Source organism: Euphorbia lathyris, chromosome 2 (assembly GCF_963576675.1).
Source record: "Euphorbia lathyris chromosome 2, ddEupLath1.1, whole genome shotgun sequence".
In the NCBI taxonomy this organism is placed as follows: domain Eukaryota; kingdom Viridiplantae; phylum Streptophyta; class Magnoliopsida; order Malpighiales; family Euphorbiaceae; genus Euphorbia; species Euphorbia lathyris.
This window is the reverse complement of record NC_088911.1, coordinates 662,746-678,565: the sequence shown is the minus strand read 5'-3', so window position 1 is coordinate 678,565 and position 15,820 is coordinate 662,746. Positions and strand designations below refer to the sequence as shown.

The 15,820-nt window shown below is 32.9% G+C and overlaps 1 protein-coding gene across 1 annotated transcript; it reads left to right on the top strand.

Moving 5' to 3' along the window:
* The first annotated feature begins 5,920 nt into the window (after window positions 1-5,920).
* On the top strand, window positions 5,921-15,555 carry LOC136220323 (peroxisome biogenesis protein 19-2-like). The gene is made up of 6 exons (XM_066008133.1): window positions 5,921-6,188; window positions 6,271-6,431; window positions 9,929-10,044; window positions 12,713-12,998; window positions 14,753-15,069; window positions 15,194-15,555. Exons 3-5 carry the CDS (start codon window positions 10,040-10,042, stop codon window positions 14,984-14,986), a joined length of 525 nt encoding a protein of 174 aa, XP_065864205.1. The 5' UTR covers window positions 5,921-6,188; window positions 6,271-6,431; window positions 9,929-10,039; the 3' UTR covers window positions 14,987-15,069; window positions 15,194-15,555.
* The last annotated feature ends 265 nt before the right edge of the window (window positions 15,556-15,820 follow it).

Genomic DNA, 15,820 nt, shown 5'->3' with positions numbered 1-15,820 from the left:
GCTTGAAATTAGACTCTAAAAGGCCTAGTGCTACTGAAACACCATGTTCGAGCTTCCTGCAGCTGCAGCCACAGGTCATGGAGGTTAATCAGAATAATAATCAAAGCTTGGTTCTAAATTTTGAGTTTAATTTTGATTTTGAAGAGAAGATGTTTGAAGATGGAAACTTTGAATCTTTCTTATGCTTACTTGAAGATATGAATAGTGTTGTTGATGATCACAAAACCTGTGAGGATGATGCTGCTTCCATGGATTTACCGGCGAAGAAGAACTAGACGGATTTAGTGGAGATGATTTCTCATGCTAAAATGTAATAGATAGATAATTACAATAATATTAATATTTTGTTGTTTCAATTTAAATGCATAAAAAAAATTACATCTAGATGTTTTTAGTTTATTTCTAAATTAAAAAAATAAATATTATATTGGATTATCAGTATTGGAAATAAGAGACCGGATTGGGATGACAATGTGTAGGGTACATGCAAGTAATGTCAATCCTAAGTCCTTACCCATTGAAGTTTTAATTACCGGTATTCGTCTCATTACCCTAACCGGTATACCTTTTGCATTCCATATTTAATTTATGGATACCCGTTAAGAATCAATAAATAAAGCAAAAAAGTATTACAAATTTAATACAATATAAATTTAATAAATTGAACTTTAATCAATAATGGCATCACACAATGGTTGAACAACAAATGATTAGGGTTCAAATTTTATATGTTACATCTAAAAACCAATAATATTTTTTAGGGAAAATTACACAGAAATTCATCTTTTAATAACTATTTACAATTATGTCAAATCATAATTTTGGATTATGTCAAACTAGTAAAATCAGTAATTTTAATATATTTTAAGGATGCGAATTTATAAATTAGAAGTCTAGAATATATTTTCTAGGGTTTATGATTTATGAATTGGACTCTAGAATTTTTAAACTATGGTATAAAATCATATTATATAAAGAATAATGACATTAAGAATTAAGTTTGGTGATATGATTTTGTTGTAATTTTGTACTTAATTGTGATATTCATGTAATTGACCCTATTTTTTAATATATAAAAAAGTTATGACAGGTAACGGGTACAGGGTACCATAGGGGTATTCCCATACCCATCCCATTAACCTAACACGTAATGGTTCTGATCCCATACCCGTCCCATACCTTTTTATACATGGTACATGTTTATCTATTAGAATCGGATAATATCGGATACCCGCTGGTATAATACTCGTTGTCATCCCTAGACGAGATAACCGTATTAATCAAGGCCGGATAATAATTTACTGCAAGAAATCATTATTTTCTTTTTAATAACAAAAACAATTAAAATTATTATTATATTCATATAAAAAAATAAAATTAATCCAAATATACGCATTACAATAAATAGAAAAACACTATATATCCATAAAAAAAATAACAAAATAATATAATACTCGCATTTTGCAGTGAGTTAAGGACAAAAAAGATATGAAACCTTTCTAAAAATATATTTTGTTTTCATAAAGTTATAAACTTAGTGAAAATCAACTGTCATGAAGAATTGGGTCTTATGGTATTTATTATACTTTTATTGGAAAACAAATTCTGATATATTAACACTTAACTATATTAAATATTTCATAAAAAAAATATATTAGATATTTATATTTAGTAAGATTTTTAAAATTTTCTTTTTATGATTTAAAATTCCTATAATTTAGGGATTCTGAGTTTTAATATCTTTTCCAAAAATTAGATCAACTCCATTGAATTCTTTTATTAACAAATAAAATTTTTTATATAAACAAAACAGAAATTAATATTATTCCATTTAAAAAAATATAAACTTATAAAATTTCATAAAAATCCAAACTAGAGAGAGTAGAAAAATCAAAAAAGAAGAAAATAGATCATAAAAACAAAAAAAAAAATTTACAAATAGTTTGTAGAAAATAAATCTTATTTTTAAATTACACAGTACTAAAAGACATAGTTTAAACTGGATCAATTATTCTTAAATAGCTTAACACATCAATTGCCCCTGAACTTATAAAAAAAACTTGTTTGGCCCCTAAATTTTCAAAGTGTTCCAATAGCCCCCTGAACTTGCATAAAATATTCAGTTAGCCCCCTGAACGTGCATAAAATTTAATCAATTGATCACCCGGTTGTAAAAAAGTAAGTTTAATACGGAAAATATATTGCACGCATCTTAAAAAAGTAAAACAATCAATATCAGGGTATTGCGGTTGTAATATTAGAGAATACAATGTTTATAGTTGAAGAAGTAATAACTTGCTTTTTACTCTATTCTTGAATTATGTAATAACATTTTAAGACACGTAAAATAAATTTTCCGCATTTAACTTGCTTTTTTTTTACAATCGAGTAATCAATTGGTTGCATTTTACGTAAGTTCAGGGAGCTAATTGAATATCTTATTCAAGTTTAGGGGGCTATCGAGACACTTTGAAGTTCAGGGAACCAATCAAGCTTTTTGGACGAGTTTAGGGGGCAAATAATGTATTAAGCCTTCTTAAATTTGATAAATTCGATGGCTATTGTATTTGAATTTTGGATAAGGACTAACAATGATATTTAAGCCTTGCTAAAAATAGAGATTAATATGCGTGGAAGCGCCTCTAGTGCTCAAACTAAATGTAGATGCTTCAATTCTTTCTATGTCTGGGTTTCTTGGTATTGTCTAGTTCTGTAAAACAGTTAAGGGTGCTTTTGTTGGGCTTTTTCTCTAAATTTTCTAGGTAAGTACCAGCTGCCTAGAGAGAGAGGATACGGAGATTAGGAAGGCCCTTAGTTGGATTAAGAAGAGAGGCCTAGAGGTAGTGATTGAGTCTTATGTTGTTATGGTAATTGTTCATTTTCAACTATGCATCCTTTCTGGATCTACTTATGGATCCTTTCAAGAAGAGTGTAAACATATTATTTCTTCTTTCAATGACGTTTCAGTCAATTTTATAGGTCATCTTGCGAATGTGGTTGCTCACACTCTTGCAAGGGCTTCCTATACTCTGTTCTTTCATATTCATTGATATAAGTCTGCTTTTTTTAAAAGCCCAAAATTAATTAAAAAGAATCAGCTTTGTAGACATAAGTCTACTTTAGCTCAAGTTTGGGAACGTATATATAATTTTCCATAGGTAAGTTATCCAAACAGAAAAGGGTTTAATAGACATTTCTAATTGTAAATCCCTTTTGGAGGATGTTATAAATTGTTCTATTAGTTTTATGAAACGATCAGTGAATCAAGCAGCTCATATCCTAACTCAGGCTGTTGATTTTGCGTCTGATTGTGGAGTTTGGGCTCATGTCCATCCTCCAACTATTTGTAATTTGCTTTGAGTTTAATATATCTCATCTACTTTAAAAAAAATGGTTTAGTCGTTTAAGTTTAAGTAGTGCTATTAAAAATAGTTTCAAGGGATTTGATATTTTTAAAAGGTGATATCAAACAAGCTAAAAATCAATAAGCATTTAATGTATTAATTTTTCCATGTAACTCTCTAATGAGTTTTTCAATTAGTTGAAATTTTAATTATATTGTGGTTTTAATGTCTTCAAGTTTATAATTTGTTCTTAAATTCCATGATTAGGGTTCATATTAAAAATATTAAGTGATAAATTAATGTTTCATTGTTTGATTTAATTTAGTTTTAGTGTATTGGTAAAATTTATATTAGCTAATCTTATTTGATAATATGTGACTATGCATATTATTTGTTTGAAGATAATTTAAAGGGAGGACTTAAAAAAAATCTTATAGTACGGGTTTTGACAATTAAGGATTGTGGTATTTTGTGTGATAAATTAATATTTATTGTTTTAGATGTGAGCAAAAAAAAGTTTTTTTTGTGTGATAAATTAATATTTATTGTTTTAGATGTCAGCAAAAAAAAAAAAAAAAAAAAGATATGGCCGAAGTTTTTTATCGAATCAATTTTTTGTCATATATAAAAAGATACTTGTTAGTATAAGAATTCAACACAGTGGATCCACTTTTTAGAAATTATATGAAAAATAAAAATCTTAAATTCTAGAATAGTTAAATCATAAAAAGGAAAGTTTAGAAATCTTATTAAATATAAATATTTCATATATATATATATATATATATATATTTTTTAAATAGAACCTTGTATTGATAATTAAGCCAAGCTTACATCAGAAAGAGTCAATGCTCTAATACATAACGGGGAATGATCCCAAACAAAGGGTGAAGCAAAATTAAAAGCGTTCTTTACGAGCCTGTTCGCCACCCTGTTGGCATTTCGTGGTATAGAGACAAGTGTAAGGTTGGGGCAGGCTTCCGCCAGCTGTCGACAGTACGTGATGATGAAGTCAAACTCCGATCTGTCCGGTTGTGGTGAGAAAAAAGCATCCACCATGCCCTTTTAATCCATTTCGATAATTACCGACATCATACCTTGCTGTTTAACCCAAACCAGAACTTCTCGTAGGCCCATAGCTTCGGCCATTAAGGGTCTCCATGTGCTGATGTAGTGTGCCGTTCTGCAGGCCGTTACCCTCCCAAGAGAGTCACGACAAACCATTGCAAGACCAATCCGCCTATTAGCAGCGTCCACAACCGCATCGGTGTTTATTTTGATGCTACCTGCTGGCGGAAACAGCCATCTCCCACGCTGCTGGGTAAACGTGGTACCTTCCTCTCGCTCGACTTTCACTACAAGAAAAAACAGTTTTAATGACCAAAATTTAATGACGGGTACAAAAACACTCATTAAAAACCTATCCTTAATACTTTTAATGATCGGAAATTATAAAATTTATTATTACTGACTGATTTTTTATTTTTTCTTAAGTTTCACCAAAAAATCCGCTCATTAAAGAAAAAATATAAAAAAAACTTATTAAATTTGTTTTCTTTTCTTTTCTTTTAGGAGGCAAAAGTTCCCTCCAAGAATTTTGGGTTTCCCCCAAAAATCAAAATCAAGACAAAAATGTGATTTTTCTTTCCCTCGAAAAGTCATTTAGAAACCTCAGAACTTTTAGGTTTCTCTCGACCCTCATGCCGTCATCTCTCTAGCCACGGAAGAATTTGAAATCGGAATCTGGGAATTCTTAACCCATCGAACGCTTGAAACTGGACAACCAAAGGTACCTCCTCTCTCTTCTTCGTTTCTTTTAAAGGACCAGATTTTGAAAAATCATCCTCATCTAGGTTTTGGTTTTTGTTTAAACTGATACAAATTCTTCTTCTCAAAGCTGTTTGAGTTCTTCTTCAAATCCCCAAAATAGCTCAAAATAGTTTTTGGTTGGAGACTACAGGAGATAGATCTAACAATAATCCCATATGACTGATATGAATTTACACTTACATATGTAATTTTTGTTCTACTTATCTAATTCTATATGTGTATGTATATAATTTTTGTCCTACTTATCTAATTTTCCATACCTTGCCCATCAATTTCTCTATTAAGTTGGTGTTGTTGAAAATGCATGCCTAAAAGTATTGTAAAGTTGGAATATTGTCGACTTTTATGCACCTAAAGGAGGATAGTGTGCTTCTAATATTATTGATATTTGCAATTTTGTAATTTTACACTAGAATGCTAACATAGCTGCTTGGATAGTGACCTAGGCCTTGAAACTTGCCCTGATATTGGACACGGTGCTTTGGTACTACAGACAGGGTTCTTATCTCTGTAAGTCGACTAATATTTGATAAAGGCACTAAAATTGCTATTTCTTAGGAACAAAACCTTTAACACTTTTGTCACAAAATCTAATCTTTACCAATTACCATAGATGAACATAATGAATACTTAAACATCTTGTTTAATTCATGAATTTTATTAACCAATGCATTTGTCATTTTTAATACCAAATCCACTGGAAGGAAATTTCTGATATTTATTGCATGGCTTTCCCTTAATGATTTGCTTATTGCTTATACTGAAATGATTCTTGACTATTGCTTATTGTTTATTGTAAGGATGTCTAAGTTTTCTAGACGTCTAGAGGGCCTCTATGAGCATTTTAAGAAATTTAACAAATTTAACCAATATCACAAGATCACAATTGAGAGCAATAGAAAACTTATTGAGGATGCAAAACCCAATAGCGGTTCGAGTTTGCTGATGGACACTATACAGTAGTGGCCTACATTCAGCGGTGTGCCCTTGTCTTGTGATGTGAATGGTTACCAGGTAAGAACGCCACTAAGCCCCAGTTGTTATATGAGTATCATATTGAAGAACATCACTGATTTAGTAATAAAACATTTACAAGACAAGTTGCTCCAGGGAGAAGTATGGTTGCACAAGGCGTCATGCACGCGCCAATACAGAGATTACATAATTAAAAACGAGGTTGTGTTGCATGCTGGAGATACCATCAATGAGTTTGGCTAGGATAACAAGCATGCTGACATCAATGTCCTCATTTCCAAGGTATATCTAAATTACATATCCTAATCAACCCCTTACTTAGTTGCTTATGATTAGTTTGAAGTATGTGCTGCATAATTAGATCTTAATTGATTGTATCATATAATAATATGATGTTGCTTATCAAACCAATTTGTCTTTGTCCTGTTGTGGATGTTCCTCTTTCCTGATGTCTTGTGGTATTTTGTATGTCATGTGGTGGCTTTTTTTAGTCAATAAATTTTATAAAGTGAGAAACCTAGGTCTGTCATATGGTGAGGAGTAAGTGGATAAGTGGGGCAGGTCTGAAATAATGTTGAACCCAGGCTCCCAAACGCGAGCGAGGGGCACGAGGCGAGAGCTTTTTGTATAAAGCCTCGTTTTTTTATTGATTAGAAATCAACCTACTCTGCCTAAAAAGCAGAGATATTCCTTATTCTTAATTTTGTTAATTTTATATAGCATTTGGTTTGGAGACAGTCTGAAGTGTTGTTTCTTTTAAAATTTTGCTTCAATATTTCTTGGTTTGAGGTGGATCAGTCTTTTTCTTAGGCAATTTAAGTTGGAAGATATTTACACTCTGAAAAGGTGCCTTTTGATCACGTAACATCTTGTGATATGTTGTGAAGGAAGATAATTCATGATGGAATATAAGTGAGGAAAGTGCTTGGAATTGCATAGCTATTTTGTAGCAATTGCATGAGGAAAGTGCTTTGAGTTGTTTTTGTAAATGGATCCATAAGAAGAAGCAAAGCCATTTTGGCACAGCAATGGTAAATGACAGGGAAGAGTTGGGAAGCAGAGTTGAAGTAGAGTTTTGCTAGCAATGTGTTTGAATACTTTCTTTACACTTTTTTCCCTTTTCAATAAACTTTCACTTTTGATCATGTACTAGTATCCACATTTAGATACATGATTTTACATTTACAAATTTCATTCTATAAGTTCTCATTGGTATCCTGCTTAGTTAATCTTAAGACTATATATAGAGGTGCATATAAATCCCAGATATGTTCTTTCATATGATATCCTAATGTTTTACTTCTGCTATATTACTTGCTGGTATCCCAATGTTTTATACTTCAGTCTACAATTGTGTAAAATTCGTTGGCATGTATATATTACATTCATGTGTCTAAATATATTAAAGAGCTTCCATACTGATATGCAGTCATTTGCTATCTTTCAAATCTGTTCCTTTGCGAATTAATGTGGCTATCATGCTTTTTGTCCATAACCTCTTTTGGACTTGATCTTTCACAATGACAAGAGTTACATGCTATTTTTTATGCGTCTAAACAAGCACTGAACTCTGGCAGTTGATCATGTTATGTTGCTACATTCATATCCTTTTTGTCCCTATCTGAGCAGATTTATAACTAGGAGGATCGCAATGGTTAAGTCCAATTTTTGCGATTAACATAATTATTTGTCATAGTACTATTGCTAGAATGGTAGTATGGGAAGCTTAGGACATGACATGGTCGAAGAAGTACATGTCAAGCAATTGTAATTTTGGTTCCTGTTTAAAATGGTGCCAATATTAAAGCATGGCAGGTATATATCTTGTTTGACCACAATTCAATCCAAGTCATCATCTTCCTCATTTTTTTTTAATGGTTGTGCACGAGTAAGTGTGAAGACTGAAGAGTGTACTTGATGGTTTTTAATGGTGCAGGGTGCTTGTGTGCAAAATGTATTGGATTCTCTCATTCCTGCTCTTTTGGCTGACAAGAATCGCAAATTCATTTATGTCAGAGCAGGTATTATCTTTCTCTTTTGTTATATTTCTGAATTTTTGGTAACTTTACTTCATTCCCGATAAAATGGTGGAGAAAGAACCAACTATTTTCAACGATTAAGAAATTGAAATGTTATATGATATTGTTTGAGCTGCTTTTTTGCTGGTCTTTCGGACCCCAGAAGTTCTAAGTCTAGTTCTACTTGGCCTGGCCACCGACTCGAGAATTGTTCCTTTTTAGTAACATGGGACTATGGAGTTTAGAATATTGGTTGAATAAGCAGTTGCAATTTGAAATTCAGAGAAAGTTATACAAATCAAATTGGGCTGATGATCATTGAGTTATTGCTGCATTTTAGCGTTTAGCCCTGTAATACGATTGACAAGATCTAAACAATTGGAATGATTAGGTTCTAAGATATTTCTGCTTTCTGTACCTTGGGAAGGCCCTCAAACAATGAAAATTCACAATTATGCAGCCAGCACTCTATTGAAGTTCCATTTATTTCTTCTATGGCACAGACTGTCAAACTTCATCTTATAAGCATTTCTGACATAGATTGTTAATTGGCCACTCTCTTTCTATGGTGTTACATGTAATGTTCATCCCTTAAAATCTTGTACTATGTCTTTATGGGTATAGTTTTTGCTTGATTATGTAGGCATTTTTCCAAAGTGAAATAAGATCATTTGAACTAAGCCAGTCAGCAGTTACTGATACTAATATTAGTTGTATGCTCTGATGGTGTGGGAAAATTTGAAAGGCACATCTCTACCTATCATTGAATCCTTGTTTGCATTTCTAAGTCAAGCATAGCTGTGGTGGGTCCTTGGGAATCACCACTTTGGACTAATGGAAAATTTGTTTATCCATATGATGAACATCTTTTCCATATGGATTGCTTTCTTGCAGTAGAGATATCTTGGGTTCTCTTTCTTTTGAATTTTACAATCTAATTTAGTCATTGATTTGCATCCTTTATGAGTTACGAGTTTATAATTTACATTCCTATAGCATCCCATTCATCTGTTGAATACTATTAATTCCAAATGGGGTGGCTTAAAAGTACTTTCAAGGATGGACGTGTCAATGCTCTCTATTCTACCCCATCCATGTATACCGATGCAAAGCATGCCACAAATGAGTCCTGGCCATCAAAGACTGATGACTTCTTCCCGTGAGTTGAATGCCTGTTGTCAATTATCATCTGTTTGCAATTGTTTCCTCGCCTTGAGTCACTCTAAAATTTGAGGTATATGTATTTCAGTTATGCAGATCGAGCAAATGCTATTGGACAGGATACTTTTCAAGTAGACCAGCCTTGAAACGCTATATCAGGATGATGGGCGGCTACTATTTGGTATCATTAGATTGATTAAGTTTTTACGATTACTTGATCATGGTTCAACAACAATTTTCATGCTATGATCTTATATACTTATTGACACCAGACTGCAAGGCAACTAGAATTTTTTAAAGGAAGAAGTAATACAAGGCCAAACACAGACTCATCGGCAGATGCAATGGCAATTGCTCAGCATCATGATGCTGTCACTGGTACAGAAAAGCAACATGTGGCTAATGATTATGCAAAACGGCTGTCTATAGGCTATACAGAGGTATATATCTTGTTTGACCACAATTTATGTGGTTGACATTTGGTTAATGGCCTGCACATGATATATTTAACTCTAGTTACCCCTTTTAATATGGTTCGTAATAATTTACTGATTTGGTTCATAATAATTCACATGATTTGTTTCATTTTCTTAATTTCAGGGAGGAACATGGTATGTTAGAAAGGCGTCGGTTTGAGTATATTATACTCTCTAATACTTTCAATCCCATCAATATTTGCTCAATTTTACTGCCTTGGGGGAGGCTGCCAGAATGAGGTATATATATATATGGTAAAATCATATAAATACACATATATGTGTTATCGTGGCAAGTTGTGAATCCTACGTTTATTTGAGCAAATATAAGCTTCATGAAATATACATATTCACCATATTACCACTAACTAATGTTGTTTTTTTTCCTATATGTATTTTGCTTTTAATTAAATGCTCTGTTTTCTATTAGATTGTTTTGGTCATGACATGAAAATATTGTACCCCTTGAACTAAGTGTTCCTCGAGAATAATACAGATATATATATATATGTTGTCCTCATTTTTAGACCACTCTATCTGAACTATTTGTTGCACATGAAATGTTATTATGTCTTGTAAGATTAAATCAATGTTACTGTTTTAATGTTTAATTGTCCGAGACCTGGTATTTACATGCAGAAATTTTGTAAATGAAACAGAATTTAGCAGAAGCATCAAACTAGTAGTTGCTGAGAGAATTACGGTGAGGTTAACGAGACTTCTGGATGAGATTAAGACATTAGGGTAGAATAATTTTAGCGTTTCTATCATAATCATCACATTTTTAGTTGCCGGTTAATATACTGTGTTTTGTGTCTTCTTATTGAATTGGAACACAACTTTGTTTATAATCTATAGTTGACATGTTTTCGAATACATAGTTCACAATTTATCTTGTAATATAACTTGTATTCTTAATATTAATCACTATGTTAATTATTTTTAAATCTTTGATATTTTTATTGTTAATGAGATGATTTCACTTGGAATTGGTTATCTATGTGTTCTTAATTAAAGGTTGATACTGTTTTAATTTGTTGGAGAGTTGAATATATGTAATTTAGAGCAGCTCCCTTCAATCCAAATTATAACATGTTTAATGAGTCAATTTTTAATGATTATGAATATTTTTATTAAGAGGCTTTTTAATCATTATAAATACTTTTAATGAATGTACTTTTAATCATTATAAATATTTTTAATGAGCGTATTTTCAATCATTATACATAGTTTTTAGTATGGGTAAATGTCCACTCATTATAAGTTAATAATGAGCGGAACTATTCCGCTCATTAATACTTTTAGTAAGAAGGGCTTCCTCAAAGGGAAAATTCCGCTCATTAAAAAGCTTTAATGAGTGGAATTAGACTTTTAGTGATGGTATCTCCCTTCATTAAATCCCCTTTTTCTTGTAGTGTTTGCTGCTGTGGTAATCCCGAAGGAACAGTAGTCCCTGTTCAGCTGCTAAACACGCAGAAAGCGGCTGGCGATCCCACAATTTATTATTCCGCTGACACCATATAGACCACATCACCATGCAAACTTTCTCTTTAACAACTCTTGAATTTTCGTTTTGGAGGAAGTGATCAAACCACTCTCTGAACGTATCCATGTGCGTTGAATTTAGTTCGACACCAACCGATGATCTTCATTCGGAACCAAAATCACAATCCAGGAATAAGTGGGTATTATCACTACAATAAAATAACAGTTTACTGACGACAATTTACCAACGACACATATGTCGTGGTTAGTACAAACAACATACCTACAATTTATATACAAAATCATTCAACCAACAGCGTAAACAAATATACCCACAAAATGCAAATGACTTACCAATGACATATATTACCAACGACTTTTGTCGTTGGAAATTTTAATAATTTTGTTTTCCCACTCTTTTTCTAAAATTCCCTATATTTTATTTTTCCCTTTAATTTTTTTATTTTTTTACTTTCACCCTTTACCTAAAATAGTATCCCCGCCTAGGGCTGTAAGCGAGCAGAGCCGCTCATGAGTAGCTCGGCATTCGGCTCGATAAAAGCTTGACTCGGCTCGGCTCGATTTGTAAACGAGCCGTTCGTGAGCACGATTTTCAAGCTCGGTTTGTAAACGAGCAGAGTTTTAGCAGACCAAAACTCGGTTCGAAAGCTCGCGAGCAAACTCGATTAGAGGTTCGTGAACGAGCTCGTGATGAAGCTCGATAAAAGCTCGTGAATAATACAAATTATATTTACATAAAATATAATTTACATATAAATAAAAATGATAATTTAAATTTAATAAAAAATGATAATGTTAAACCCATCATCATCTCATTAGAAACAATTAAATAAAAAGAGCACCATAAAGGCCCACAAATGATAATTAGAGGGATAGGGTTTTAATTTTATTCTTTCTTCATCTCCTCTCCTCCTCCACGCCGCCTGAGTCTTCTTTCTCTTTTCTTCCTCTTCTCTTCCTCATCTCCTCTCCTCCTCCACGGCCGCCTACCTCTTCTTTCATCATCTCCTCTACGCCGTCGCCGCCTTCCTCTTCTTTCATCATCTCCTCCATTTTCGGTGAGTTATTTCTGCTCTTGTTTGTGGTTTGCTTCATTTCTGCTTTTGTTTTCTGGTTTGCTTGATTTCTGCTTCCTTAGAATAGATGCTTCATTTCTGCTTTGTTTTATGGTTAGGATGATTTCTGCTTCGTTAGGATAGATGCTTATTTTGTGATGGGTAAAATGAGTTTGTTGGATGATTTATCCATCTCTTTTCCTGATATCAATTTTTCTTTAACTATTTCAATGAACAAAAAAAACCCCAAAATAATTGATTTGTAAAGAACTAAAGTCACTCATTCGGCTTGCAATAAGCAAGACATAAACCACTAATTTCATCATTTACCTACTGTTTGATTATAGAAGTGATGGTATTAAAGATAGCAAGCATGAAGATTCATCTCCTTCACTGCCAACTAGGATTCAATGTTTGGGTATGGGATTGCCTGATTTGAAAAGCAAGAAGAAGGGAAAGCAAAAGGTATCAAATGGGTCTCATGCCGCTGAAGCACTTGATAAGCTTAGAGAACAGACTAGGGAGGCTGTTAAGGGACTGGAGTCTGTCACTGGTCCAAAACCAGATGATTTGAATAAGGATGCAATGATGGAGGATTGGGTTAAGCAGTTTGAGGAGCTTGCTGGTTCTCAGGTAAATTTGCTTTCAATTTCTTTCATTTTTTCTTAATTCTACTTCTTTCTTTGATTGAACTGATTCTGGATTGTTTTACTGACTGTCTGTGGCTTTCTAGTAGTAATGACAATTAAGATGTTTTTTGAAGTAGTGTAGAACTTGCATTCAGGTGTCGTTTTCTATTTTGTAGTGTAAATTGGGACTTTCTGGTTTCTAATTTGTTTTATAAATAGGACGGACGTGTCAGAGCTTAAGTTGGGTGCATTTGTTCTATTTTGGTTCATGAGGTTTGTGATGAATGCAAGTATACGAGTTATGCCATACGCTTTTTGCACCTATATGGCATGTTTGGAAAGCCCTGTGGTTGAAGTAATAGGATTGAGTATGCTTCTTTTGTTGTTCAATTTTGCATTTTCTTTTACAGTTTCTTCCTAAAGATGTGATTGACTTTTCGTGGTTTGGAATACAAGCACATTGTGAATTCCGGTTTATTTATTTTTCTGTATTGTTTTACTTGAGTTTTGTACTCAATTATATGCCTGGATTAAAAGCCTCTCTAGTAAATCATTTGTCATGAGCTTGTTGTGGTACTAGTGATATAGTCGCTGCATATTTTCGTGTTTGTTGAGAAGGGTTGTACATTAAGGAAGCATAACTTTTTAATTGAGTTATATTAAAGACCTAAACGATTCATGTTGCTACTTCGGCATGAGATTCACCGGCATCATTATCTCTATGAGCTTTTACTGCATGGTGGAGTCACAAAAGTGCTCCTTTGATGAAAGTCACCATACCTAGTTGTTAAGTAAATCAACCTTGTTATTTCGAATAACTGACTTCAGTGCTAGAAATGCATATACAACTTTTATTTTCACTCTGCAATCTTTGAGAATCAAATGGATCCTCGCTGACCTCTAGTACTCTGCAGTTGATTCCCAAGCTTATTAGGTGCGTTGATAATGGTTTTGGGCTTGGGACCACATAGTGTGGGTTTGATATTACTTATTAGAAGCGGTTAATTTCGTAAAAAAGAAAGCTTACTTTATTACAATTTCCAAAATCTCCGTGTCTGTATCCTTCCAAGCATAACTATGCTATTTGATGCTGAAGTTTGGTCTCAGTCATGGTATCAATCTTATACTACATATTACTACAAAATTTTATTATTACTGTTCTCAACACTAACTTCGCTCCAGCCTCCACATATTTATATCTATACCTTTCTCTTCAATGTAAAAAGAGGCAATGGTCCCTTTATGTACTCGAGTTCCATTACTGGCATTGTCTTTATGACATTTAGAATTAATTGTTGTGTACAAATGCTGGTGGAGGAAATTTCGTTTTAATGTTAAGGCTTAACTGCTCTTTTTATTTTAGATATTTTGTACGAGTAACAAATCTATACAATTATAGAGTTGAATTTAGCGAGTTCAGCAATTCAGCTGCAACTGGTCCAGGTTTCTATTGCATGTTTTATTATAAAATGTTTGTGATACCTACTAGCAGTATACCAATTAGACATAAATCATTTTTTACACTTCCTAACAAAACTCAGCCTCTTCAGTTCCATTCCCCAAATATAAAAAAAATGAAAAAGTTGTGATATTTCAATCTGATTGATGAGTACCTTTATATGTTGATGCGCTGCTTATCATGAATATTCATTGTATTAAGTTTTGTAGCCTTTTCACTGCTTTTCATTTATTTAATTTTTGCATTCACCATATATGGGAATTTGAATATCTTAAAGGTCTTGTTTCCTCTTCAAATAGGACATGGAATCCATCGTAGGGACCATGTTGCAACAACTTTTGTCTAAGAAGATTCTTCATGAACCGATGAGGGAAATTGGAGAAAGATATCCAAAGTGGTTGGAGGAACACAAAGATACATTAACCAAAGAAGAATACGACCGCTACTTCCACCAATATGAATTGATAAACACCCTTAATGAAGTTTATGAGAAGGAGCCAAATAACTTCACTAAGATTGTTGATCTCATGTAGAAAATGCAAGAATGTGGACAACCACCAAATGACATCGTCCAAGAACTTGCTCCAGATATTGATTTTGCTAATCTTGGCCAATTGTAAGTTCTTACTTTTGTTTCTTGGCGTTTGTGGATATATAAATTGCACATATATACATATAGACATCATCTCTGAGCCTTAAAATGGCAATTTGTACTCAAATGGCTGGTTTTTTTTGGACAGATCGCCGGAGATGTTAGAGTCGCAGGCAAATTGTTGCATAATGTGAGGCAATGGTTCCATCTTTTTAATGCTCCTCCATTTCTATTTGTCTCAGGTATTTTCTGTGGTGAATTTGTAAAAAGACAATATACATTGTTGGCTTATTTTGTTTTCCCTACCCCTATTAGCTAATAATAGAAGAAGAAAATGATCATTGTTTAGGGCATCCATTCATATTCAATTTGTGTACATGATCTAGGTTCTCTTTGAACAAGTGTTATTTCTTACAGTTAATTTATATTAGCATTCCCAGATAATAAGAGCAAATTGCAAAAACTTACAAGCAAGTGTTATTTTTCTGGTAATCTATCATTTGACTTTGACCTTGGTATTATTACTACATGCATTGAGCAAGATTATTGTATGTAAATATAGTCATATTTCCTTGTTGTGTTGTTATCGTTCTATTTGGATTCCTATTCTGAAATAGCAAAGTTGCTTTGTCATTTAACAAGTTTTAGATAGTCGTGGACACTTGCTGGTAGCATTGGGGTATGGATTATGGCCTTCTATGGTTCTTATCTCTGAAATTGTCCAGACTTTTATTTTAGCTGACTTCTGTTATTATTACATTAAGAGGTACTTATT

Excerpts from the sequence above, each read along its gene's own strand:
- LOC136220323 (XM_066008133.1), top strand. Across the intron at positions 12,999-14,752 it reads AGGAGCTTGCTGGTTCTCAG|GACATGGAATCCATCGTAGG; the intron begins GTAAATTTGCTT and ends CTCTTCAAATAG.